Source organism: Macaca mulatta, chromosome 19 (genome assembly GCF_049350105.2).
Source record: "Macaca mulatta isolate MMU2019108-1 chromosome 19, T2T-MMU8v2.0, whole genome shotgun sequence".
NCBI classification, from domain to species: domain Eukaryota; kingdom Metazoa; phylum Chordata; class Mammalia; order Primates; family Cercopithecidae; genus Macaca; species Macaca mulatta.
In genome coordinates, this window is record NC_133424.1 from 1011456 (window position 1) to 1038146 (window position 26691).

Here is a 26691-nt window from a genome sequence, read left to right on the forward strand (position 1 = left end):
CCAGCCAGGCATGGTGGCTCACGCCTGTAATCCCAGTACTTTGGGAGGCCGAGGCGGGTGGATCACGAGGTCAGGAAATCGAGACCAGCCTGGCCAACACGGTGAAACCCCACCTCTACTAAAAATATAAAAAATTAGCCGGGTGTGGTGGCGGGCGCCTGTAGTCCCAGCTACTCGGGAGGCTGAAGCAGGAAAATGGCGTGAACCCGGGAGGCGGAGCTTGTAGTGAGCTGAGATCGCGCCACTGCACTCCAGCCTGGGCGACACAGCCAGACTCCGTCTCAACAACAAAAAATCGAAGCACCTTGGAACTCTACAGTTTCAAACTCAGAATTCATTACCCACTCCCATATTTTAAAAAAGCTCCTCTCCCAGTGTTCCCTATCTTGGTAAATGGTGATACCACCCCATGAGAAACAGGGTACTCTCTCCTTTCACAAATGCCACAGTCTGATTAATTTATTTATTTTGAGGCAGAGTCTTGCTCTGTCACCCAGGCTGGAGTACAGTGGTGCGATCTTGGCTCACTGCAACCTCCGCCTCCCGGGTTCAAGTAATTCTCCTGCCTCAGCCTCCCAAGTAGCTGCGATTACAGGTGCCCACCACCACGCCTGGCTAATTTTTGTATTTTCAGTAGAGACAGGGTTTCGCCACTTTGGCCAAGCTGGTCTGGGACTCCTGACCTCTGGTGATCCACCCACCTCAGCCTGCCAAAACGCTGAGATTACAGGCGTGAGCCACCACAGCCGGCCCTGATCATTTATTTCACCCAGTCCTGACACTGTACTTCCTGAAGATCTCTCCCACCTCCAGGCTACAGAGAAACTGAGAGTGCCAAGGAAGTCGCCAGACTGTCTGTGGTTGGCAGAATAGCACCCCAAGGACATCCCCAGCCTAGTCCCCAGGCCTCTGAATAGGTCACCTTAAATGACAAGAGAGTTGCGGATGGGATTAAGGATGCTGAGATGAGAGATTATCCTGATGACCCAGGTGGCCCAAGGTCAGTACGGTGTTCTCAAGAGAGGAGGCAGGAGGGTGAGAGTCAGAGAGAAGAGGCTGTGCTGCTGGATTTGAAGATGAAAGACCCAACGCCGCAACCCCACACCAGGGATGCAAGTGCTTCCGGATGCCAGAAAAGGCGGGAAACGGACTCTTCCCCGGGGTCTCTGGAAGCGGCAGCCCTGCTGGTACTTGGACTTCAGCCCAAGTGAGACTGACTTTCGACTCCAATCTCCAGGAGGGTAAGAGTATAAATGCGCATTTTGTTGTTGTTGTTGTTTTTGAGACAGAGTCTCATAGTCTCTCTCTATCGCCCAGGCTAGCGTGTAGTGGTGCGATCTCAGCTCACTGCAGCCTCAACCTTCCAGGTTCAAGAGACTCTCCTGTCTCGGCCTCCTGAGTCACTGGGATTACGTGCATGTGTCACCACACCCAATTAATTCCTGCATTTTTAGTAGAGGTGGGGTTTTGCCATGTTGGCCAGGTCTCGAACTCCTGACCTCAAGTGATCCGCCTGCCTCGGCCTCCCAAAGTGCTGGGATTACAGACGTGAGCCACTGCACCCAGCCCAAATGTGTAGTGTTTTAAGTCACCCCGTTCGTGGGCGTTTGTTAGAGCAGCAACCAGATGCTAATAATGGGAACTGTCTTGGTCCATCTGCCCTGCTGTAACAAAGTACCATAGGCTGGTGGGTTAGAAGCAATAGTAGTTTATTTCCCACAGTCCTGGAGGGTGCAGGTCTGAGATCAGGGTGCCAGCATGGTCAGGGGCTGGTGATGGGGGTCCTCCTGGTTGCACACTGCCTGCTTCTCAGTGTCTTCACATGGCAGACAGGGGCCACGGGTATCTCTTGGTCCTCTTTGATAAGGACACCAATCCCATGCGTGACAGCTCTGCTCCATGACCTCACTGCCTCCCCGAGGCCTCACCTCCTAATACCATCACCTCGAGGGTGGGAATTTCAACATATGAATTTGGGGGAGACACAGGCATTCAGGCCATAGCAGGGACTGTGGGTCTTTTCCTAACCTATTTGAGCCTCAGTCTCCACATCTGAGGAATGGGGACAATGATAATCCCTCCATCATTAGGTCACTGTAAAGATCCGTAAGTTGTGTAACAGGCGTCAGCTGGTGTGACAGTGGCTGTCATTCCGACTCTGACGGTCCTGTGGGCCCTCAGGAGGAGTGGACGAGCAAGTCTGGATTGAAGAGATTCAGAGGGCACTCGAGATGGTCAATGAAAGTGACTCGGAAAATAAACAGCTAGACAAATCGCAGGTTGGATGAAAAAATAAATATTATTGTCCTCCTCATCCTTCTTTTGGCCTTCTGGCCCGCCCTCCCTTCTCCAGGCCAAAAAGCTCAGAATAATCACATACACAGGTTTAGGGTGCCTGAGGGTGTTTACTGGGAGCGGAGGTCTTAGAGGCCAGGCCTGGGCTGATCACACTTTTCTGGTGATGCTTTTGGGGGTGGCAAGCTCATAGAGGCGAGGGGACGCCTGGGCCACCAGGGAGGCCGGGGAGATGGAATAGGGGTTGTGGCCCTCGTTGAGGCACTTGCGCACTTTGGGCTGGGCCAGGGAGATGATCCGGGGGCTGGCCACCACCTTCTTGGTGACATCCAGCACCGCCCAGCGAGGATCTCGGTCAGGAACACACTTGTCCGACTGAGCTTTGGGCCCTAGAGGGAGCAGAAGAGAAGGACAGCACTGAAGCTCAAACCTCAAAGTTCCACATTCAGGCTGGGCATGGGGGCTCACGCCTGGAATCCCAGCACTGTGGAAGGCTGAGGCCGGCAGATCACCTGAGGTCAGAAGTTTGAGACCAGCCTGGTCAACATGATGAAACCTCACCTCTACTAAAAATACAAAAATTGGCCAAGTGTGGTGGTGCGTCTCTGTAGTCCCAGCTACTCGGGAGGCTGAGGCATGAGGATGGCTTGAACTCAGGAGGCAGAGGTTGCAGTGAGCCCAGATGGTGCCACTGCACTTCAGCCTGGGCGACAGAGCAAGATGTCATCTCAAAAAAAAAAAAAAAAAGAAAGAAAAGAAAAAAAACTCCCATGTTCAGATGGCCTGCTCATCAGCACAGGAATTGAGGATGAAAACGTAGTCCACTCAGAGAGTGGAATATGAGTCAGCCAAGAAAAGGAGCACGGCTCTAGCACCGGCTACAGTGTGGCTGAGCCTTGAGGACATCACGTCCTGCGAGAGGCGAGAGACACGAAAGGACACACAGTGTGTGATTCCATTTATACGAATGTCCGGGACAGGCCAATCCAGAGTCTGCAAGTGAACGTGTGGGTGCCAGGGGCTGGGGGATGGGAATGGGGAGTGACAGCTGATAGGGACGGGGCTGCCCTCTGAAGGCATAAAAAAGTTCTAAAATTGACTGTGGTGGTGGTTGCATAACCCTGTGACTGTACTAAAAGCCACTGAAACACATTTTTTATTTTTATTTATTTATTTATTTATTTATTTATTTATTTTGAGACAGAGTCTTGCTCTGTTGCCCAGCCTGGAGTGCAGTGTTGTGATCTCGGCTCACTGCAACCTCCGCCTCCTGGGGTCAAGCAATTCTCCTGCCTCAGCCTCCTGAGTAGCTGGGACTACAGACGTGCACCACCACACCCAGCTAATCTTTCTATTTTTAGTAGAGACGGGGTTTCACCATATTGGCCAGGCTGGTCTTGAACTCCTGACCTCAGGCGATCCGCCCACCTCAGCCTCCCAAAAGGCTAGGATTACAGGTGTGAGCCACTGCGCCTGGCCTATTTTTTTTAATTTTGTTTCATCTTTTTTTTTACTTTATTACTTTATTTTATTTTGAGACACAGTCTTGCTCTGTCGCCCAGGCTGGAGTACAGTGGTGGGATCTCCACTCACTGCAACCTCCGCTCCCCGGGTTCAAGCGATTCTCCTGCCTCAGCCTCCTGAGTAGCTGGGACTACAGACGTGCACCACCACACCCAGCTAATCTTTCTATTTTTAGTAGAGACGGGGTTTCACCATATTGGCCAGGCTGGTCTTGAACTCCTGACCTCAGGCAATCCACCCACCTCACCCTCCCAAAGTGCTGGGATTACAGGCGTGAGCCACCGCACCTGGCCCCATTTGATTTTATTTTGAGGCAGGGTCTTGCTGTGTCTCCCAGGCTGGAGCAGGATCACAGCTCACTACAGCCTCCACCTGACTTGAACCTTCTGGGTTCCAGCGATCCTCCCGCCTCAGCCTCCCAAGTAGCTGGGGCTACAGTCAGGCACTGCCACACCCAGCTATGAAATCTACACTTAAAAACAGGGTGAATTGTAAAGAAAAAAATATTTCCAATGGCCACAGGCAGCCACGCTCAATGGCACGTGCCTGTCATTCCAGCACTCTTGGAGGCGGAGGCAGGAGAATCACTTGAGCCCTGGAGTTTGAGGCCAGACTGAGCAACACAGCAAGACCCCATCTCTAAAAAAAAAAAAAAAAAAAAATGGCCACAGGTACCTGAAAGGGGGACTCAGGGGGCCACAGCCAAGAGTGCTCAAGTCTCCTCACTCTGCTGCCAACCCAGGTGACCCTGGTTCCCCCCCCCTCCACCTGCTCATGTCATGGCGGCAGGTGGGTCTGGGCAGGAGGCGTCTCCTCTCCCTGGCTGGTGTCATGTCTTTCCCCCTGGTGGCTGCTCCTCAGGCACTCGTGGTCCCCTCCTCCGGGTACCCCCTCCTCACCATCTCTCCCCCACCCCTTCCTTAACAGCAGGGAGCTGCAGCAGACTGCTTGGAGACTAGGAAGGGATGTGGCCACCAAGTCTGCCATAGCAGCCAGAGCTGTCCTCCACCTTGTCTCTTGGGGCTTCGGGGCCTTTGATTTCCGGGGAAGCTCCCACCTTCTTTCCAGATCCCTCTTTGCATGGAACCTCTGTGCAAATGGATAAGGGCCACCCACTTCTTGGCAGACCAGCCCTGCCTCTGTGAAGAGGCCCCTGAGGAAAAGAGCGTGGAGTCTCTTCCACTAGGCAGGCAGAACTCCACGTGACACGCGGCTGGGCAAGGCCGCCTGAGTGGAAACGGCAGATGCAGCACTGCCTTAGACTGTCCTGCACACACCCGCGCTCACCACACACACACGTGGTGAATATAAACAACTATACACTGATGCAGGTATGAGTGTTGCTCTGGCCCTTGCTCTGCACCCTAATTGTCTCTTCTGCACCTTCTGGGTGGATGCTGGCTCTGTCTGGCAGATGCCCTTGTGCAAGGTAAGGGGGCCAAGCAGTGAGGCCTTGGTGGCCCTAAAGGGGCTGGGAGAACCATGCCCAGAACCTAGCCTTCTTGGAACTCCTTTGTGAGAATTTAGTAGGCATCTGGGCTTTGAAACTCTGTTGAGTTTCCAGCACTCTCTAGCAGCAGCGACTGAGCCCACATAGCAGGTGTGAGCACACACAGAGAAACAGCACAGCCACACACCCGCTCTTATCCCCACCACACAGCAGGTGTGAGCACACACAGAGAAACAGCACAGCCACACACCCGCTCTTATCCCCACCACACAGCAAGTGTGAGCACACACAAACAGCACAGCCACACACCCGCTCTTATCCCCCACATAGCAGGTGTGAGCACACACAGAGAAACAGCACAGCCACACACCCGCTCTTATCCCCACCACACAGCAGGTGTGAGCACACACAAACAGCACAGCCACACACCCGCTCTTATCCCCACCACACAGCAGGTGTGAGCACACACAAACAGCACAGCCACACACCCGCTCTTATCCCCACCACACAGCAGGTGTGAGCACACACAAACAGCACAGCCACACACCCGCTCTTACCCCCGCCACACAGCAGGTCTGAGCACACACAGAGAAACAGCACAGCCACACACCCGCTCTTATCCCCACCACATAGCAAGTGTGAGCACACACAGAGAACAGCACAGCCACACACCCGCTCTTATCCCCACCACATAGCAAGTGTGAGCACACACAGAGAAACTGCCACACACTCACTCTTACCCCACATAGTTCAGTGCACTTCATTTGCTCGTCTGCTTCACGTTTTAAAAATGCTGGTTCCTGGCCAGGCGTGGTGGCTCATGCCTGTAATCCCAGCACTTTGGGAGGCCAAGGCAGGCGGATCACGAGGTCAGATCGAGACCATCCTGGCCAAGATGGTGAAACCCCGTCTCTACTAAAAATACAAAAATTAGCCGGATGTGGTGTCCTGCACCTGTAGTCCCAGCTACTCGGGAGGCTGAGACAGGAGAATCACTTGAACCCGGGAGGCGGAGGTTGCAGTGAGCCAAGATTGTGCCACTGCACTCCAGCCTGGGCAAGATAGCGAGACTCTATCTCAAAAAAAAAAAAAAAAGCTGGTCCCTTGGCCAGGCGTGGTGGCTCACACCTGTAATCCCAGCACTTTGGGAGGCCAAGGCAGGTGGATCATGAGGTCAGGAGTTCAAGACTAGCCTAGCCAACATGGTGAAACCCCATCTCTACTAAAAATACAAAAATTAGCCAGGAGTGATGGCAGGCGCTTGTAGTCCCAGCTACTTGGGAGGCTGAAGCAGGAGAATTGCTTGAACCCGAGAGGCAAAGGTTGCAGTGAGCCAAGATCTCGCCACTGTACTCCAGCCTGGGTGACAGAGCAAGACTCCATCTCAAAAAAAAAAAAACACGGTGGTCCCAACTATGAGTGGGTAGAAGCCTCAACCCTCCGTCATTCTCACACATGCACACACACGCACATACACACACACATGCACACATGGATATTTATATATACATTTGAAACATGGATGGATGTATACGTGCATATGTGTACCAGTGTATTGATGTCTGTATTCACCGTGTGTGTTTGTGGTAAGCGTAAGTGCGTGCGTGTACCAGTGTATTGATGTTTATACTCACTGTGTGTGTGGTAAGCGCAAGTGTGTGCAGGATGGTGTAAGGCAGTGCTGCATCAACACTCATCTGTTTCCATTCATTTCACTCATCATTTCACAAATATCAAGAGAATGGATAAAAATTCTTTCATGAATGAACAAACAAAGAAAAGGCCACATAAGCGAAGTTAAAACACAAGATACAGACTGGGAAGAAGTCATCGTGCAATGTGTTCAATAAAGGATTAGTAACCATCTTATATAAAGAGGTGCTCCTAATCTACAACCCCAAAACACCAGGCAACAGGAGCCTGGGAAAACGATATAGAAGAGTAAACATAAATGGCCAAGCAACTTCTCTGGCAATTCACACACATTACCCTTGTCGTTGAGGAAAATGGTTATTCAATTTGTTTTAAAGGACAGGAAAGGAGTCAGGCCAACACCCATTTTTTTTTTTTTTTTTTTTTTTTGAGACGGAGTCTCGCTCTTTCCCCCAGGCTGGAGTGCAGTGGCGCGATCTCAGCTCACTGCAAGCTCCGCCTCCCGGGTTCCTGCCATTCTCCTGCCTCAGCCTCCCGAGTAGCTGGGACTACAGGCGCCCGCCACCGCGCCCAGCTAGGTTTTTGTATTTTTTAGTAGAGATGGGGTTTCACCGGGTTAGCCAGGATGGTCTCGATCTCCTGACCTCGTGATCCGCCCGTCTCGGCCTCCAAAAGTGCTGGGATTACAGGCTTGAGCCACCGCGCCCAGCTCAACACCCATTTTAAAGCTGCCTTTGTTCCTTAGCGTGGCTCTCTGGCCCCTGCACTTCACCCTGATTTTCTCTTCTACACCTTCTTTTCCTGCTAGAAAACCCTCTCAGACAACACCCTCTGCTTCCAGACCACACGTCCCTGTGATTTCTGCTTCTCTTTCCTGGGGGAGAGCTTCCCTCTGCCCGCTCTAGGCAGAGGTATAAGGTGTCCCCTGGGATTTGGACAGGACATCAGGAGGCGCCTAGCCTGAGGCACCTACTTACTGGCCAAGTGAAGGAGGCGGTTATAGTCTGACGCATGTGGCTTGGGTTTCGGCATGGGGTCCCACTCTTCCAACAGGGTGGCTGGGGCCTTTGGCTTTGACAACTGGAGGATCCGTGAGCTGGGGACTGCCATTTGGGCTGCCCTGGATACCTGGGACACCTGGAAAGAGAAATAGAAGGATTACATAAAACAGTCCATGATTCCTCCTGGGCCCTGGAGCAAAAGGACCCCAGGAGCAACACTAAGAGACACAAGACAGCCTGGGAAGAAGTTGGTTTTTAATGTATTCATCAAAGGATTAGTAACTATCATGTATAAAGAGCTCCTTCAAATCAATAACCAAAAAAAAAGCCAAAAGGGCTGAACAAATGATATAGGAGATGAACCCTAAATGGTCAATAATCCTGTCTTTTGATCAATGTAATGTCAACAATTGTTGACAAATGTAAATTAAAACAACAAAATATCACTCCATGCTCACAAATTTGACAACAATGAAAAAGTCTGACATTATCAAGCCCTGGTGAGAGACTCTCATGCATTACTGGAGGGAGAGTAAATTAGTACAGGCAGCTCAGGGAGCAATTCGTCTACTAGGTTCAGCCGAACATGCACAGGCTTGGTGACTGCCACATACAGGGACTCCTGCACCTGACCCGAAGAAGTGGGTGCAGGGATGTTCCCTGCAGCTTAGTTACCACGCACACACCCCAGAAAGAGCCCGGCGCCCGACCGCTGGGGGCTGCACAAGCTGACTGCAGCATGTTCTCAAGAGAAGGCAACCCAGCAGTTAGACCATTTTTTCTCCATAAATCGGCACGCACTGCTCTAGAAAACAGTAATGAGGAAGGCAAGACAGAAGTCATTTATGTTCACGAAACCACGAAACACGACCTAGGGGATTGGGTGGGCAGTGGGGCAGCACTGGCCGAGGTAGGAGACCTTGCAGACGTTTCACCCAGAAACCTGGCACACTCGCTCCGCAGATGAAAATTCTCAACAGTGGCCAGCGCAGTGGCAGCACTTTGGGAGGTGGAGGTGGGAGGATCACGTAAGTTCAAGACCAGCCTGGACAACATAGCAAGACTCCATCTCCACACACATTCCTGGCATTTTCCAGAAAACTCACAGTTCACTGAAAGTGTGTTCTTTGATAATTTGCACCAGCCTAGGCAGAGACTGAGTACTGGGCAGCGCTTGGACATCCTTAACCTGGAGCCGGTTTCCCTCCCCTCTCCTCATAGGCATTCTGTTCCCCTTCACCAGCTGGCTCCCGTACACGTGTGTAGGAGTCCGCCTGCAAAATAACTAAGGAGTAGGCAAAGGACCACTTCACACGTCTCCCACTTATGCTTGGCTGGAAGAGGAACTGGCCATTCCTGATGCCTCTGGGGAGGGAGGTAAGGAAGGGGGGCAGCTGCTGAAATGTTTTCTTCCTTGAAAGGGAAGAGGAGGCGTCCGACCCACGCCTGCCTAGATGCTCCTGTCTGTCCGTTCTTGGAGCGCTACCTGAGAGTCTGTGATTGTTGGCTCGTCCTAACCGTCTGGAGCCTGCGTGGAGGCAGAGGATGAAATGAAACCACCCCCAAAGGTCACTGTGAAATTTCAGTCCCTTTCTTCTTGAAATTGCTCCCCCATAAAAATCACAGACACATCTATCAGCAAAGATATCGTGGCGTTTACAATTTAAGCTCCCACGCAATGATCCGTCTCCCTGCTCCCTCCCTCCTCTCTTCCCACCAGCCCAAGGCCTCCGTGCACACAGCTCTGGACCGGCTGCTGAGGTGGAGACTCCGTCCTGCCTTTAAGGAGCTCCAGGGATGGAGGCGCAGCCCCCGATCCGTCCAAACCCACCGCAGAAAGCCGTCCTTGAGATCAGTGGGAAAGGGAACGTGAACCGCGCATGTTGGTATCAAGGAATCACTGTTCACTTGTTAGTGTGATCAGTGTTACCAGGATCACGTTTGAAAACGTCCTTGTCTGTTAGAAATCCCTACTGAGGTTTTATGGGGGAGACGGTGTGACTTTAAACATTTCCCAAGTGGGGTGTGACAAACCACAGAGGAGAAGACACGACCACACCCAGGGAGGGAAATGGAAGTTAATACCACGCCAGAAACGGACAAAATGTTTAGGAATAGTCAGATGAACCAACCAACAAGCAAGCCGGCAACACAGGGTGCTGGCCAGTCGTCTGAGCTCACTCCCGCCTGGAGAACGCAAGACGGCGGCCAGGATGGGGAGCGCCTGACCTGAACTCACTCACCGCGGAAGGCAAGATGGCGGCCCGAATGGGGAGCGCCTGAGCTCCCACTCCCCGCCCAGAGAATGCAAGACAGCGACCAGGATGGAGGGCACCTCAGCTCACTCTCCGCCTGGAGAACGCAAGATGGCGGCAACACGGAGGGCGCCTGAGCTCATTCCCTGCCTGGAGAAGACAAGATGGTGGCTAGGACGCGGAGCCCCTGAGCTCACTCACCGCCCGGAGAATGCAAGACGGCGACCAGGATGGCGAGCGCCTGACCCGAGCTCACTCCCCGCCTGGAGAACGCAAGATGGCGGCCCCAATGGAGGGCGCCTGAGCTCATTCCCTGCCTGGAGAAGACAAGATGGCGGCTAGCACGGGGCGCGCCTGAGCTCACTCACCGCCGGGAGAACACAAGATGGCGACCAGGATGGGGCGCGCCTGAGCTCACTCACCACTGAAGGCAAGACGGCGACCAGGATGGGGAGCGCCTGAGCTCCCACTCCCCGCCCACAGAATGCAAGATAGCGGCCAGGATGGAGGGCGCCTGAGCTCATTCCCTGCCCGGAGAAGACAAGATGGCGGCTAGGACGTGGAGCGCCTGAGCTCACCCCCCACCTGGAGAATGCAAGATGGCGGCCAGGATGGAGGGTGCCTGAGCTCATTCCCTGCCCGGAGAAGACAAGATGGCGGCTAGGACGTGGAGCGCCTGAGCTCACCCCCCACCTGGAGAATGCAAGATGGCGGCCAGGATGGGGCGCACCTGAGCTCAATCCTTGCCCAGAGAATGCAAGATGGCGGCCAGGATGGGGGGGTACCAGAGCTCACTCACCGCTGGTAAAAGGCAAGATGGTGGCCAGGATGGGGTGCACCTGAGGTCACTCACCGCTGAGAAAAGGCAAGATGGCAGCCAGGAGGGGGAGCGCCTGAGCTCAATCCTCACCCAGAGAATGCAAGATGGCGGACAGGATGGAGGGCGCCTGAGCTCATTCCCTGGCCGGAGAAGACAAGATGGTGGCTAGGACGCAGAGCACCTGAGCTCACTCCCCGCCTGGAGAAAGCAAGATGGCAGCCAGGAGGGGGAGCGCCTGAGCTCAATCCTCGCCCAGAGAATGCAAGATTGCGGACAGGATGGGGCGCACTCACCGCGGGAAAAAGGCAAGATGGCGGCCAGGATAGGGCACACGTGAGCTCCCGCTCCCCACCGGGGAAATGCAAGATGGCGGCCAGGACGCAGCGCGCCTGAGTGCAATCCCCTCCCACAGAATGCAAGATGGCGGCCAGGATGGGGAGCACTTGGGCTCAATCCTCGCCCGAATAATGCAAGATGGCCGCCAGGATGGGGTGCGCAGGAGCTCCCACTCCCCACCAGAGAAGGCAAGATGGCAACCAAGATGGTGAGCGCCTGAGCTCAATCCCTGTCTGGAAAATGCAAAATGGCGGCCAGGTTGAGACGCACCTGGGCTCAATCTTCACCTGAAGAATGCAAGATGGCGGCCAAGACGGGGCACGTCTGAGCTCCCACTCCGAACCCAGAGAAGGCAAGATGGTGGCCAGGATGGGGCGCGCCTGAGCTCACTCCTAGCCCGAAGAATGCAAGATGGCGACCAGGATGGGGCGCGCCTGAGCTCCCACTTCCCGCCCAGAGAAGGCAAGATGGTGGCCAGGATGGGGCGTGCCTGAGCTCACTCCCAGGCCGAAGAATGCAAGATGGCGGCCAGGACGGGCGCGCCTGAGCTCCCACTCCCAACCCAGAGAAGGCAAGATGGTGGCCAGGATGGGGCGCGCCTGAGCTCACTCCCCACCCAGAGAAAGCAAGATGGCGCCGCCACTTTGGACAACTGTTGGTCAGTTTTTTTAAAAAGTTAGATATGCCCAGTAACTGAGAAATCCCGATTCTTACACTTCCACAAAAAGCTGCATACAGGTGTTCGTGGCAGCTTTATTGTAACAGCTGCAAACTGGAAGCCACCCAAATTCCCTTCAGTGGGCGCCTGGATTGGCAAATTGATGACAAGGAATAAACTACCGACCCGCGCAAGAGTCACATGCACGGCGGGGGCGGCAGAAGCCGGGTCAAGTCCGCGGGGTTCCTTTTCTGCGACTTTTCGGAAAAGCAAAAGGTGCAGGGGGAGAGCAGCTCAGTGGCTGCCAGCGGCCGGGTGTCCGGCCTAAGCTGGGGAAGAGATGAGAGTCTCCATGCGAAGTGGACTGAGCGCTTTCTGAACACCTGAGATAAGATTGTTCTAATTCCCGAGTGTGAGCTGGAAGCTCTGGGATCCACCCCGGGCTGAAACGCAGGGAAGGATGACCCCCGGGCAAATCTGAAGACAGGGAGCGGTCCAAGCAAAGCTGCTCCCAAACCAAGGCCGCCGCCTGTGCCGCTTCCCATCCTCCCCCGACTCCCAGAGGCAAAGCCTCTTTCCTCTGCCCGGTCCCTCCCGCCCGGCGTGGGTGAGTCGCGGGGTCACGGGGCACCCACCTCAGACATGGGCACGCTCCAGATGTTGTTACGAATCTTCGGGGCGGCCAGTTCCTTCAGGCGACTCGTCGCTCGGTATTCCAGGCAGGACCGAGGAATGGGCCAGACAGGAGTAGTCCTGAGGGAGGTCCCCATTTCAGACCAGCAGCTCGGCCCGGGGAGGGGTGTGTGTGTGTGTCTGTCTGTCTGTCTTTCCTAGCTCCTCTGTTTCTGGGGTAGTGGTGGGTTTTGAAAGCGTCTCCAAGCAGGGATTCATAGAGTTCTCAAGCACAGAGCTACCGTTTCCCAGGGCTGTCTCTGCTCAGTGTGCAACGTCCACCCTCAGGCCCAGGCCTTCCCCCATTCCCTTCTGGGATGGCAGCTCCTCCCAGGCCTTCTCCACACACCCCCATCATCAAGAGCCTGGGGTGAGGACTTGGACCCAAGGGAAGAAAGTGTTTGTCCTGAGGTTGTCATGCAAAGCTGGGGAAAGCGAAGTACAGCTGAGCTCGCGGGGCTGCGCCTTCTAAAATCAGGTCTCAGCTATGCCTCTGCCCAGAAATAAAGCCACATTTCATTGATTCTAAGGGTCTCCACACTGGAACAGGTCTGAGGTTGGGATGCTGCTTACAAGTGCTGCCAGCCAGATGGCGGAAGTGTCATGGCCACATCTGGCTGCCTCTGTGTGTGCTCAGATGTAGCTGTTCACGTGATGTGCACTGCTGCTTCTACAGGAGTTAAGTTTAATTGCAATTTAAATTGTCTTCAGGTTACAATATGATTTGGCGTTAAAAAGCGCACAGATACCGGTGTGGAACAGCGTGTGCAACACCCACATCATCGTCTCTGTGTCAGAAGTGGTTCAAAACAGTTGGACACACTTCTGCTGTCTCCTTCAGCTGTGCTTTCCTTCATACACTGCATAAAGATGGGTAATGACATGTTCTGTCGAAATAACTCAGTATCACTTTTAACAAGCACGGGGGCTCTAAGTGATAAAGAATTTTGTACATAATATGTCTTACAATTTCTACCTTTTTCGAGTAAACAAAATACAGTCACAATGGTGATAACAACATCTGAGCACGCGCTGTGTCAGGCACTGTGTAAAGCCCCTTTCACGGGTGACCTCCACCGCCAGCATTCCACAGCTGGCAATGCGGTTGCAAGAGGCCCAGCAGCCTGCTGGGGACGTGGGCTGGGAAGCGGGCCAGCCCCATCTGAACACAGGCTGCCTAGAGCTAGGACCTGGACCCTTCCCCACGCCGCATCCTGTCAGGGGAGAATAAGGCATTTCTGCCAAACTCTGCCCTCCGAGTAGGCACCCAGTCCTCCTCCCATCCTTCCCGTACCTGTTGTTGTTGTAATATTCCAGGTAGAATCTCCTGGGCCGAGACAGTTCCTCCACTCGGCGGGACACTGCTGCGCAAAACGGGAAACGGAGTCGGTGAACCCCAGCGTAAACACCCTGCAGTTCCCAGGGGCTCTGCATGCGGAATTCAGCTTTTCACGAGCTTGGGCAGGAGGCCGAATTGGAAAAACTGTGGGCAGAGACAGCTGGGGACCAGACACCCTGCAGAGAGAAGACTTGCTGTCCCTGATTTAGGGACAATGGGCTCAGAGGCCTGAAGGTCCTTGCTCGGACACGGGATGGGAGTGGCAGGGCTGGAATGGCAGCTCAGCCCCGTGGCTCCTCAATGGGGCTCAGTACAGATCTGGGAAACTGGGTTTTGTTCTGAAGTTAGTACAAGCCTGGGGTTTCCGGGGGCCTAGTGATGACTGTGGGTCTAAAGTCAGGAACAGCACAGGAGAGAACTGGACTATTACTCTCCTCTATGGGGAACTCTCGAAGTGTCTCATTTGAAGGCATCTATGATACCTCAATACCAAATTCCTCTCAAGAAAAGCATGGAAATCATTGTGGAAGGGAAAGCCGGGGGTCTTCTTGTAAATTCTTGCCCCGATTTGGCCCTGTCCTGGAGCGTGTTCCCCACAACCCTCACCCCCAGGACCAGTCTCAGCTCAGGCTCCTCAGGGGACAGACTCCAGTGGAGAGGACAGAGGCTCCCAGGATATGGGGCAAGGGAGGCCAGAAGTATCTGGATGGGGTGGGGCAGGTTCCCTGGAGGCCAGCAGCCGGAGGCAGGGGTCTCAGCAGGCACGGGCTCCACCTACCGGGCACTGTGATGGTGAGGGTGGTGTCCTCAAGGAACCGCTCGGTCCAGTACACAGAGGGCCTGGAATAAGTGAGCAGCTCAGGGCAGGGGAGGCAGAGAGCCCTGGCCCTGCCCGGAAACAAGCCTGGGTCTCTGCCGGGAGGGTGGCCAAGGGCGGGTGTGGAGTTGCTGGAAGAGGGGGTAGGAGGGAGGGGGCCACCGGGACGTGTGGATTGTTGTGAGCAAGGCTGATGTCCAGAGAGGGAGGTAGCTGGGGAAAAGCATAGCTCAGAAGAGGGCCCAGGGCCATCTCCTGGGAGCAGACCCAGGTCCCAGCCGATTGCCCGAGTCCAAAGCACAAGGGTGGAGAGCCCCACATCTGAGGAGCCCTCCCCATCCTCCTCCCTAGAGAGAAGAGGGTGGCTCGAGTGGAGGGGCTCCCCGGAACCTGACACGTGTCCCCCGGCATAGGCAGATGGAGGAGACAGCCCTGGACTTACCAGTAGAGACAGAACCGTAAGCTCATCTTGCATGGGAAAATCCAGGCATACCCCTTACCACAGCATCCCTTCCTGCGAGGAGACAGGGTCCGAGCCCCCACTGCCTTTTGCCCTGGGTCTCCCGTTTGCTCCCAAACTCCTCACTCTCCTTTGGCCACCGCCCAGAGGGCCACCGAGGGCCGCAGTTCCCTAGCCAGTCCCGGCGTCTGGCCACCTCCTTAACTGGCCAACCCCGTCTACCCTAAGTTTGCTGGATGTGGTGGCGGTTGTGGGAGGGGAGCCGAGCAGTGGGGACAGGAGGAGCCCGGGAAGGGGACAGAGGAAGCCCCAGCGCTGCCCCCACGAGGCCATGGTTGGTCTGGCCTGTCCTCACCTGTCTCTCAGGACTTGCCAGTTTATCTTGGGCTCTGCCAGCTCCATGAGCCTCCTCCGCCGCCTCTTCCTCCTTGCTTTGGCCATGATGGTGCTGGGGAACTTCTGGCTGATGGACAGCCGGCTTTGGGAGAATTCCACGTTGAAGTTGGAGCTGCTTTCTCGCCCTGACGCGTTCGGGGGCCCAGAGAAGCGTAGGTCTTGCTCGAGCGCCCTGCCCACCCGCCTCTCCTTTCCTGAGAAGGGTCTCTGGGGGAGGACTTTGGCACCACGAAGGCCTGGACCAAACCGCAGCTCCACTGCTGGCTGGATGGAAGACCCTGGCCAGGGCACCCGGCTCCCCAGGCCCTCAGCCGCCTCCTCTGTGAATTGGACATGAGACCAGCTCCCACCTGGTGGGGCTGTTTCAGTGAGTTCTAAGATAATGTTTGCGCATCTCACAAACATTTATCAAGTACCTACTGTATGCCAGGCCCCAGAGGGGCCACCAGCCTCTAAAGAGAGCAGCGCCTGCCTCCCAGAAAGCTCACAGACCGCGGGAGGGACACAGGCAGCAGGCGAAGATGCCAAACGTCAGGACGTCTGCCCTGTCGCAGCTCTTGGCTCCCGTGTCCTCCCCGGGAGCCCCTCACACTACTGCCGTTTTCTCTGCAGGCTAGCACGGCCCCGTGAGGACAGGGCCGCTGCTTTGTTCTTGGGCAGCACGGAGACCACGGTGAGAAGGGAGCACCTGGGTGTGGGCGTGGGCCGGGACCACACTGCAGGGAGGGCAGGAGCCAAGTTCCAGAGGTAGGTACAGTGCGCGCCTTGCTGCGGACACTCGGGCAACTTGCCCAGAATCACTGCCCCCAGTGCCGATTCGCTGAAGCGTTCGTTCACCCTGAACGTGTTCCTCCCGACCATTTAAAACGTTTTAGCCACCTGTGGTGCTTAGAATTGTTTCAGCTTTTGAGTTGGGAGGCTTTTTTTTCCCCATTTCTTTTTCTCGCTGTCTGACTTGAGGTCATCACTTGTTAAACTGTGAACTCTGGGCACCTGAACTCAGTCTGCCTGACTCCAAACTCAGCGCTGTTTACTCCACCTCCTGCCACTGGCTAGGGGAGCGTGTGCTGGTGTTTGCCTCAGGGCCCAGTGAGGGGTGCTGGCCGCCAGCTGACCAGGCCCACACCTAGGCTGACTCGGCAGCCTGGGCCCCTCGGCGAGCCAGGCCAGCGGCCGGGAACAACGCTTTCGCACGCCCAGGGGCCTGCGCCCAGGGGGCTGCTGCCCTACCCCACCGCGCCCGGGCAGGGCCGCTCCGCGGTGCCCACCTGATTTCAGGAATGTCCTCCTCTAAGTCCTTGTCCAGAACTCTCTCCAACTCAGAAAGAGCCTCTTTGGGATCCAGGGTCTCCGAGAACTCCTCCCCGGCCACCTCCTCGGGGGGAAGCTCCTCTTCCGGGTCCTCCGGTCCCAGCTCCGCATTGTCCGGGTCCTGGTGTTCGGGGTCTGTGACCCGCCGGCTCTCGTACACAGAGCTCTGGAGGCCACGGGGGTCACCGCTGAGCTCCCTTTCCAACCTGCCTGCAGCCTCAGAGCTGGGCTGGTTCCCGAGTGACCTTCGCCTGCTGTCCCCCATGTACAGGTCCCTTCCCAGCCCCCGCGGCCTCACTCCCTCAGCACCCAAATGTGTCTGTGGTGGCCGCGGCAACAGGAGAGTGTCCCCCACATTCTCCACAGTCCACATTCTAACCCCTGCGCTGTCTACAATGCCGGTCACCTGGGCTTGCGCTGGCATCAGGACTCAGTCCTGGCAGTCGTGGCTCACAGGGACCTCCCAGGACTGGTTTAGGAAGGAGGCCTGAGGGGACCCTGCAGGGGTTATCTAGATATGGCTTCCCTCTCTTAAAAGGAGACACAAGGAAGAGACCGCATTTCCCGTTGCTGTCACTGCTGGGCCCGTCTGTAATGTCCAGAGCCCAGGCAGCCGCCTTGTGACCATGAGGCCTGCCAGCCCGAGGGCAGATGGACTGAAAAGCGGGTCTTTGATGCCCTTGTCAAGCCTCTGAACTTAGCAGCTCTGGAATCCACCCTGTGTCCAGGCTTCTCGTTACTTGAAACAATAAGTGTCCTCAGTACTAAGTGGTTTTGGCGAAGTTTCCAATCCGCAGCAGCTAGAACTGCACCCTCAGGGATACAGACCCTTCCGGCTCCAACCTCTCCTGAGAAATAACTTCAAACTAGGCTGTTCGATTCTCACAACAAAATCATGGTTATAACTGGAGTATTCCCCAGGCTGCAGCCTTCCGGACCTCCTTGCAGCTCGTCAAAGGAGCTGAATTTCCCGCCTCTGCCACACCGTGCCCCACCCAGCCTTTCCCCCTCCGTGCCCCCCTAGCCTTTCCCCCTCCGTGCTGTGCCCCCACCCAGCCTTTCCCCCTCCGTGCCCCCCTAGCCTTTCCCCCTCTGTGCTGTGCCCCCCTAGCCTTTCCCCCTCCGTGCCCCCCTAGCCTTTCCCCCTCTGTGCTGTGCCCCACCCAGCCTTTCCCCTCCGTGCCCCCTAGCCTTTCCCCCTCCGTGCTGTGCCCCCACCCAGCCTTTCCCCCTCCGTGCCCCCCTAGCCTTTCCCCCTCTGTGCTGTGCCCCCCTAGCCTTTCCCCCTCCGTGCCCCCCTAGCCTTTCCCTCTCCGTGCCCCCCTAGCCTTTCCCCCTCTGTGCTGTGCCCCACCCAGCCTTTCCCCTCCGTGCCCCCTAGCCTTTCCCCCTCCGTGCTGTGCCCCCACCCAGCCTTTCCCCCTCCGTGCCCCCCTAGCCTTTCCCCCTCTGTGCTGTGCCCCCCTAGCCTTTCCCCCTCCGTGCCCCCCTAGCCTTTCCCCCTCCGTGCCCCCCTAGCCTTTCCCTCTCCGTGCCCCCCTAGCCTTTCCCCCTCTGTGCTGTGCCCCACCCAGCCTTTCCCCCTCCGTGCCCCCACCCAGCCTTTCCCCCTCTGTGCTGTGCCCCACCCAGCCTTTCCCCCTCCGTGCCCCCACCCAGCCTTTCCCCCTCTGTGCTGTGCCCCCCTAGCCTTTCCCCCTCCGTGCCCCCCTAGCCTTTCCCTCTCCGTGCCCCCCTAGCCTTTCCCCCTCTGTGCTGTGCCCCACCCAGCCTTTCCCCCTCCGTGCCCCCACCCAGCCTTTCCCCCTCTGTGCTGTGCCCCCACCCAGCCTATCCCCCTCCGTGCCCCACCCAGCCTTTCCCCCTCCGTGCCCCACCCAGCCTATCCCCCTCTGTGCCCCCACCCAGCCTTTCCCTCTCCGTGCTGTGCCCCCACCCAGCCTTTCCCCCTCCGTGCCCCACCCAGCCTATCCCCCTCCGTGCCCCACCCAGCCTTTCCCCCTCCGTGCCCCACCCAGCCTTTCCCCCTCCGTGCCCCACCCAGCCTTTCCCTCTCCGTGCCCCCCTAGCCTTTCCCTCTCCGTGCTGTGCCCCACCCAGCCTTTCCCCTGTGCCTCTGCCCAGCACTTCCCCCTTCTGTGCTTGGTGGTTTTCTACTCATCATTGAAGACTCAAGCCTGTCGGTCCCCCATGCAGGGAGAGTCCCTGACCATCCCTCCCCTTTCTGGGCTCCCAGGCCTAAGACCCCCACCCCCACCCAGTGCTAGCCCACCCCAGAGTCCTGCTGTGTCCCTCACCCCTGCCACCAGTGTGGGGCCAGCCGTCCGGGCATGTGACCACTTGGCACACAAGAGACCCAGTTCATCAACACACGCAAAGCCCTCTCCAGCTCCCCGTCCCATCTCCCGGATGCTCTGCTCCCAGACGCAGCCGCGCCATCACCGCTGTCGGGAAAGGGGTCTCTCGGAGGACTCCAGGCAGAAAGGCCCCTGGGAGGGTCTGGTCCCATCCAGGAGGCCGTGGGAAAACCCCCTTTCTTGGCCTGAAGTTTCCTAAACCCTCACCTTGCACTCAGTGACTTATTTTTCTTTCTTTTTTTTTTTTTTTGAGACAGAGTCTGGCTCTGTGGCTCAGGCTGGAGTGCAGCGGCGCGATCTCAGCTCACTGCAAGCTCCGCCTCCCGGGTTCATGCCATTCTCCTGCCTCAGCCTCCCGAGTAGCTGGAACTACAGGCGCCGCCACACCCGGCTAGCTTTTTGTATTTTTAGTAGAGACGGGGTTTCACCGTGTTAGCCAGGATGGTCTAGATCTCCTGACCTCGTGATCCGCCCGTCTCGGCCTCCCAAAGTGCTGGGATGACAGGCCTGAGCCACCACGCCCGGCTATTTTTCTCTCAAGTTAAACCTGACCAAGATCTGTGGGTGCCTTCCACAAAGAGATGAGTTAGGCATTGCTGCCGCTGGAGGGCCTGTGGCCACTGCGGTTTCCAGGAGACCTCGTTCAGAGCGCCGCACCCAAGGCTGCTCCCTAAACCTGCGCCAGTGACACGGGGTTAAGGATCTGGCAACCTCCAGCTCGCAGCACACCCCAAGCACGCAGGCTGCAGCGCGTTTGGCCCTCACGGCAGCCCGTGGTGGAGAGGAGACGCAGATGAGCGCTCCAGGGTCATGGGAAACTCCCGGGGCCACACGGCTGGAGGAGCTGCACCCGGCACCTTCTCGGTGGAGTCAGGGCTGGTGTCTCTACAGCAGGAGCCAGAGGAGCCCAGGAGTGGGTGGGGACAGCAGAACTCCGCCCACCCTCAGGGGAGAGTTGGAGGGTCCCTGTCTGCTCCCATGTCCTGTGGAAAAGCAAAATGTTCACAGCCACAGTGCTTGATTTCTGAATGTCCTGTGATGTTGCTTTGAGCAGAAAATAGAGGGGGACGGGGACCAGGCTGTGGGGAGTGTGGGGTTCTGACTGCCCGGACCTGGGGCGTCCGCCTGGCAGAAAATAAACCAGGTCCCTAGTGTGTTCCTCTCTGCTGCGGCCGCCTTAACATATCACAAGCAGAGGCTCCAGCAACACTGAGCGATCACCTGGCCGTCCTGGGCTCAGCAGCCCAACAGGGATCTCACTGGACTCAAGCCACGGTGTGGGCAGGGCTGGCTCCTGGAGCCTCCGGGGGGCTCGTCTCCTGCTCATTTGGTGGCTACAGAAGTCAGTGCCTTGTGGTCGTAGGACTGAGATCTGTGTTCTTGGCGTGTGTGTGAGCTGGGGGCCCTTCCCGGCACTGCCGTGTGTGTGTGAGCTGGGGGCCTTTCCCGGCACTGCCGTGTGTGTGTGAGCTGGGGGCCTTTCCCGGCACTGCCGTGTGTGTGTGAGCTGGGGGCCTTTCCCGGCACTGCCGTGTGTGTGTGAGCTGGGGGCCTTTCCCGGCACTGCCGTGTGTGTGTGAGCTGGGGGCCTTTCCCGGCACTGCCGTGTGTGTGAGCTGGGGCCTTTCCCGGCACTGCCGTGTGTGTGTGAGCTGGGGGCCTTTCCCGGCACTGCCGTGTGTGTGTGAGCTGGGGGCCTTTCCCGGCACTGCCGTGTGTGTGTGTGAGCTGGGGGCCTTTCCCGGCACTGCCGTGTGTGTGAGCTGGGGGCCTTTCCCGGCACTGCCGTGTGTGTGTGAGCTGGGGGCCTTTCCCGGCACTGCCGTGTGTGTGTGAGCTGGGGGCCTTTCCCGGCACTGCCGTGTGTGTGAGCTGGGGGCCTTTCCCAGAACCCAGAGGCCACTGCTCTTCTCGGTCCTGGCCCCACGCTCCATTTTCAAAGCCAGCAACGGCCAGTCTAACCCCTCACACGTGGATGCTCCACTGGCACTCATCTCTGAGCAGGGCTGGGAAACCCGCTTGGTTATTACGGAAACAGGTGATTGAAGGAGGTCTGCCTGCATAAGCCGGGTGCTCTGACCCTCCAAGTCTGACCAGGTCTGGAACCCCAGTCCCACCAGCAAAGTCCGTTTTGCCACATGAAATAACGTGCTCCCAGTGTCAAAGTCAAGCAGATAGAGACGCATTTTTACGTAAAACGTTTTGTCTGGAAAAATACATAAAAACAATTGCAATTTGGGGCATGCACACAGGACGGGCGGTCTTTGGTAGATCTGCAGCGCGAACAGGAGGGGCCTTTACTAGAAGGAGCAACGTTGTGTATCATTTCGAAAGAAAGCTCGCTGGAACTGGTGAGGTTTTGGGAGCTGGTGAGCCCTGACTGGGAGGGAGGTGGCAGCAGAAGGCATCTTCATGTCATTGAGGTCACTTCAGCAGCTCCCAGGTCAAACTGGCTTTCAGGTCACAGCAGGCCATTTTGGACGCTGGCCTGTGATGCAATCCTGGGCAGGCGCGTGCGTCCGAGTGCTTTTTCCCTGGTCTCCCGACTGTCGTCGTGTTGGGTAACTCCCATCCATATCATCACTTTCACACCAGGTCCCAGGGACGAGGATGTGGACACCGTTGGGGGTCACTATTCCTTCTGTCACACCTACCTCATACCACACACAGAATCAGTCCTCAGTGGATATGGGATGTGAATGCTGAAACAAAACTTTAAAACTTATGGAAAAAAGTGAACGTGACTGTGCTTTTGCCCTCCAGGTAAAGAAGGATATTTTTAACAAGACGTGTAGAGTGCTAATCATCCATGACCAATAAGTCAGCCATGTAAAACTTAAGCCTGATGTTCAGGACTCCTCAAAAACGTGGAAACAGAAGCCACGAATGGGAGGGCAGCATTTGTCATGTCTATAACTGATTAGTACCCGGCATAAATAAATAGCTCTTATAAATCAATAAGAAAATAGATGGATGCTGGGCGAGGTGGCTCAGACCTGTAATCCCAGCACTTTGGGAGGCCAAGGCGGGCGGATCACAAGGCCAAGAGATCGAGACCATCCTAGCCAACATGGTGAACCCCGTCTCTACTAAAAATACGAAAAGTTAGCTGGGTGTGGTGGTGGGCACCTGTAATCTCAGCTACTTAGGAGGCTGAGGTAGGAGAATCGCTTGAACCCAGGAGGCGGAGTTTGCAGTGAGCCGAGATCACACCACTGTACTCTAGCCTGGGTGACAGAGTGAGACTCCTCTCCAAAAAAAAAAAAAAAAAAAAAAAAAAAGGAAAGAGCAGAACCGCAGTGATAAGCAGATGTAGGAGGTGGAGGAGAACTGTGGTGATGAGCAGATGTAGGAGGTGGAGCAGAACCGTGGTGATTGATGAGCAGATGTAGGAAGTGGAGCAGAACCACGGTGATGAGCAGATGTAGGAGGTGGAGGGGAACCATTGTGATGAGCAGATGTAGGAGGTGGAGGAGAACCATTGTGATGAGCAGATGTAGGAGGTGGAGCAGAACCATGGTGATTGATGAGCAGATGTAGGAGGTGGAGGAGAACCGTGGTGATGAGCAGATGTAGGAGGTGGAGGAGAACCATGGTGATGAGCAGATGTAGGTGGAGGAGAACCGCGGTGATTGATGAGCAGATGTAGGATGTGGAGCAGAACCATGGTGATGAGCAAATGTAGGAGGTGGAGGAGAACCGCGGTGATTGATGAGCAGATGTAGGAAGTGGAGGAGAACCGTGGTGATGAGCAGATGTAGGAAGTGGAGGAGAACCGCAGTGATGAGCAGATGTAGGAGGTGGAGGAGAACTGCGGTGATTGATGAGCAGATGTGGGAGGTGGAGGAGAACTGTGGTGATAAGCATATGTAGGAGGTGGAGGAGAACTGTGGTGATGAGCAGATGTAGGAGGTGGAGCAGAACCGTGGTGATTGATGAGCAGATGTAGGAGGTGGGGCAGAACCGCGGTGATGAGCCGTTGTAGGAGGTGGAGTAGAACTCTAGTAACAAGCTGATGTAGGAGGTGGAGCAGAACCGTGGTGATGAGCAGATGTAGGAGGTGGAGCAGAACCGTGGTGATGAGCAGATGTAGGAGGTGGAGGAGAACCGCGGAGATGAGCAGATGTAGGAGGTGGAGCAGAACCATGGTGATGAGCAGTTGTAGGAGGTGGAGTAGAACTCTAGTGACAAGCAGATGTAGGAGGTGGAGGAGAACCGTGGTGATTGATGAGCAGACGTAGGAGGTGGAGGAGAACCGTGATGATTGATGAGCAGTTGTAGGAGGTGGAGTAGAACTCTAGTGACAAGCAGTTGTAGGTGGTGGAGCAGAACGGTGGTGCTGAGCAGACAATGAGCTGATGTGGGAGGTGTTGCTGTTGCTGGGGCTGTGGCAGGAAGTCCTTAATCCCATTCTTATTCTCCGGCTGGGGAATGAGCTCATAGTTGTATCTGAATGGGTAATGAATGGATGGATGGAAATAATTATTGTTCACCTAATTTTATGCCCCTAAGGTCCTTGCAAAAGAAAATGGAGGGAGGAGAGAGAGGAGAAACGGGAAGAAGTTGCTGTCAAATTCAGTCTTGCCAGTCTCTAAAACGGCGATTCATTTTGAAACTACTCCAAATTAAGCCTACAGAGGGAAGGCATGGCTGATTCTGCTGAGCTCCTATCACACCTGTGGCAGCACAGCACGTTTCGGTCCACAACAGTTGTGTATGATTGTGACGGGGCTGACAAAGTCCTATTGCCTAGTGAGGTCATGTCCTACCACAGAACGCAGAATCACGGGGAGTGAGGAACGCCCGCCGTCAGCTGCTGGCTGGGCTGCCTGTCATGCAGCCACACACAACGGAAGTGCACCCATCTCCTGTTCCCAGTGACCACCCCGTGGTCAGAGCCACCCAGGTGTGGCTGTGGCTGTCAGTGCTTCTACTTCAGAATGGAGACCCCCTGCTGCCTGGCTCCCTCCCCAGGCCCGCCAGGCTGGTCCCCTCCCCTGTCCCTCTCTCATGCCTGCTCTCATAGCCACACCAGTTCAGTGTGGGGCTCAGTAACCCCTCCCAATTCAGGGGCATGACTCCTTCCAGATTCACCTTAAATATCATCCCCTCTGGCCGGGCGCGGTGGCTCAAGCCTGTAATCCCAGCACTTTGGGAGGCTGAGACGGGTGGATCACGAGGTCAGGAGATGGAGACCATCCTGGCTAACGCGGTGAAACCCTATCTCTACTAAAAAATACAAAAAACTAGCCGGGCGAGGTGGTGGCGCCTGTAGTCCCAGCTACTCGGGAGGCTGAGGCAGGTGAATGGTGTGAACCCGGGAGGCGGAGCTTGCAGTGAGCTGAGATCCGGCCACTGCACTCCACCCTGGGCGACAGAGCGAGACTCCGTCTCAAAAAAAACAAAAAAAAAAAACAAAAAAAATCATCTCCTCCTAAAAGCCTTCCCCAATCACCTCGTCTACAGCAGGGCTTCCTCATTTTTCTACCTAAATCTATGGGGAGTTTGTTTGCTTAGTCGCATTTATCATGATCTTGCTGTGTTGCCTTTTTACATATTTATTGTCTTTTTTATCTCATTAGCATACGTGCTCCAGTAGGGTGGAGACTGATTATCTTGCTCATGCCTGAACTTCCAGCGGCATCCAGAACAGAACTTATTTCTTTTTTTATTTTTATTTTTGAGATGGAGTTTCGCTCTTGTTGCCCAGGCTAGAGTACAGTGGTGCGATCTCGGCTCGCTGCAACCTCAGCCTCCCAGGTTCAAGCGTGTCTCCTACCTCAGCCTCCGGAGTAGCTGGGATTACAGGCATGCGCCACCACGCCTGGCTAATTTTGTATTTTCAGTAGAAATGGGGTTTCTCATGTTGGTCAGGCTGGTCTTGAATTCCCATCCTCAGGTGATCCACCCGCCTCGGCTTCCCAAAGTGTAAAACAGAATTTCAATAAGCCTCGTGAGTGAGTGACGGCCGGCGGTACCCGGGGAGGAGGCAGCAATACCACGTGTGACCACCAGATGCCGTCCCAGTCAAGGGCAGTTGGTCTCTCCTCGCGGGGATTAGCACTGGACCGAGGGCTGAACAGCAAGAATCAAATCATCCCCCGCAGTCTGTCCTTCGAGGCGGCTTTCCCTATTACCACCCTCACTTCACCAAGGAGAAAACGAGCTCAGAGAGGCAGTGCTTTGGCCCGGGACTGCACCGGGTGCGAACCCAGGTCAGCTCCTGCAGAACCCAAAGCATTCGCTGCCTCCTCCCTCTGGGTAGTTCCGTGGTGAGGAACGAGAACAGCCGTGGTCATGGCTGGGGAGAAATCCCACAGATGCCACTGGACGAGGGTGACGAGGGGGCCGGGCTTTCCCCTGGGTGCAGGCACAACTGTCTCGTCCCTCACACAGTGACCCGCGGTGCCGCCCCCAATTCACAGCGTGTTTCCCAAAGGAGGGACTCAGAGCGATGTCTTCAGGGGGCCTTCCAGCGACACGAGGCCCAGACTACAGAACACCAAATGCTGTGATGAGAAATTCCTTCCCTTTTCCTTCAAGGCCAGTCCCGGCTCCCTCAAGAGGAAAGTCCCAGCTTGGTGCTAATAAAAGTTCAACTGTCCCCAGCTTTGTCACTGGTTTCTAACAGAGAGCAGGCCCAAGCCTGGGGCGGAGCACAGAAGCTGGTTAGTCACCTTGTTTTGTTCTCACTGTTGTTTGTTTGCACACCTTTCTGGCTTTGTTTTTGTTGTCCTTGTTTTGAAATAATTGCAAACTTTCAAGAAAAGTTGTATCATTTTTAAAGAAAGCTCGCTGGAACTGGTGAAGTTTTGGGAGCTGGTGAGTTCTGGGAGGGAGGTGGGGACAGCAGGCGTCTGGTGAGCTCTGACTGGGAGGGAGGTGGGGACAGAAGGCGCCTGGTGAGCTCTGACTGGGAGGGAGGTGGGAAGGTGCCTGGTGAGTTCTGACTGGGAGGGAGGTGGGGACAGAAGGCGTCTGGTGAGCTCTGACTGGGAGGGAGGTGGGGACAGAAGGCGTCTGGTGAGCTGTGACTGGGAGGGAGGTGGGGACAGAAGGCGTCTGGTGAGCTCTGACTGGGAGGGAGGTGGGGACAGAAGGTGTCTGGTGAGCTCTGACTGGGAGGGAGGTGGGGGCAGAAGGTGTCTGGTGAGCTCTGACTGGGAGGGAGGTGGGAAGGCGTCTGGTGAGTTCTGACTGGGAGGGAGGTGGGAAGGCGTCTGGTGAGCTCTGACTGGGAGGGAGGTGGGGACAGAAGGTGTCTGGTGAGCTCTGACTGGGAGGGAGGTGGGGACAGAAGGCGTCTGGTGAGCTCTGACTGGGAGGGAGGTGGGAAGGCGCCTGGTG

At 55.9% G+C, this 26691-nt stretch overlaps 1 protein-coding gene across 3 annotated transcripts; it reads right to left on the reverse strand.

Moving 5' to 3' along the window:
- Positions 1-1695: 1695 nt before the first annotated feature.
- Positions 1696-17540, reverse strand: SPMAP2 (sperm microtubule associated protein 2). Of its 3 annotated transcripts, XM_028839120.2 has the most exons (9): positions 16945-17540; positions 15636-15758; positions 15263-15334; positions 14782-14843; positions 13959-14028; positions 12628-12745; positions 7900-8059; positions 2540-2684; positions 1696-2505 (listed from the first exon to the last, which is right to left on the reverse strand). In XM_028839120.2, exons 1-9 carry the CDS (start codon positions 17409-17411, stop codon positions 2424-2426), a joined length of 1299 nt encoding a protein of 432 aa, XP_028694953.1. In that variant the 5' UTR covers positions 17412-17540; the 3' UTR covers positions 1696-2423. The 3 variants fall into 3 exon arrangements, with proteins under 3 accessions (XP_028694953.1, XP_028694954.1, XP_014977745.2); XM_028839121.2 differs by lacking the exon at positions 15263-15334; XM_015122259.3 differs by having other exon boundaries at positions 1696-2684.
- Positions 17541-26691: the final 9151 nt, after the last annotated feature.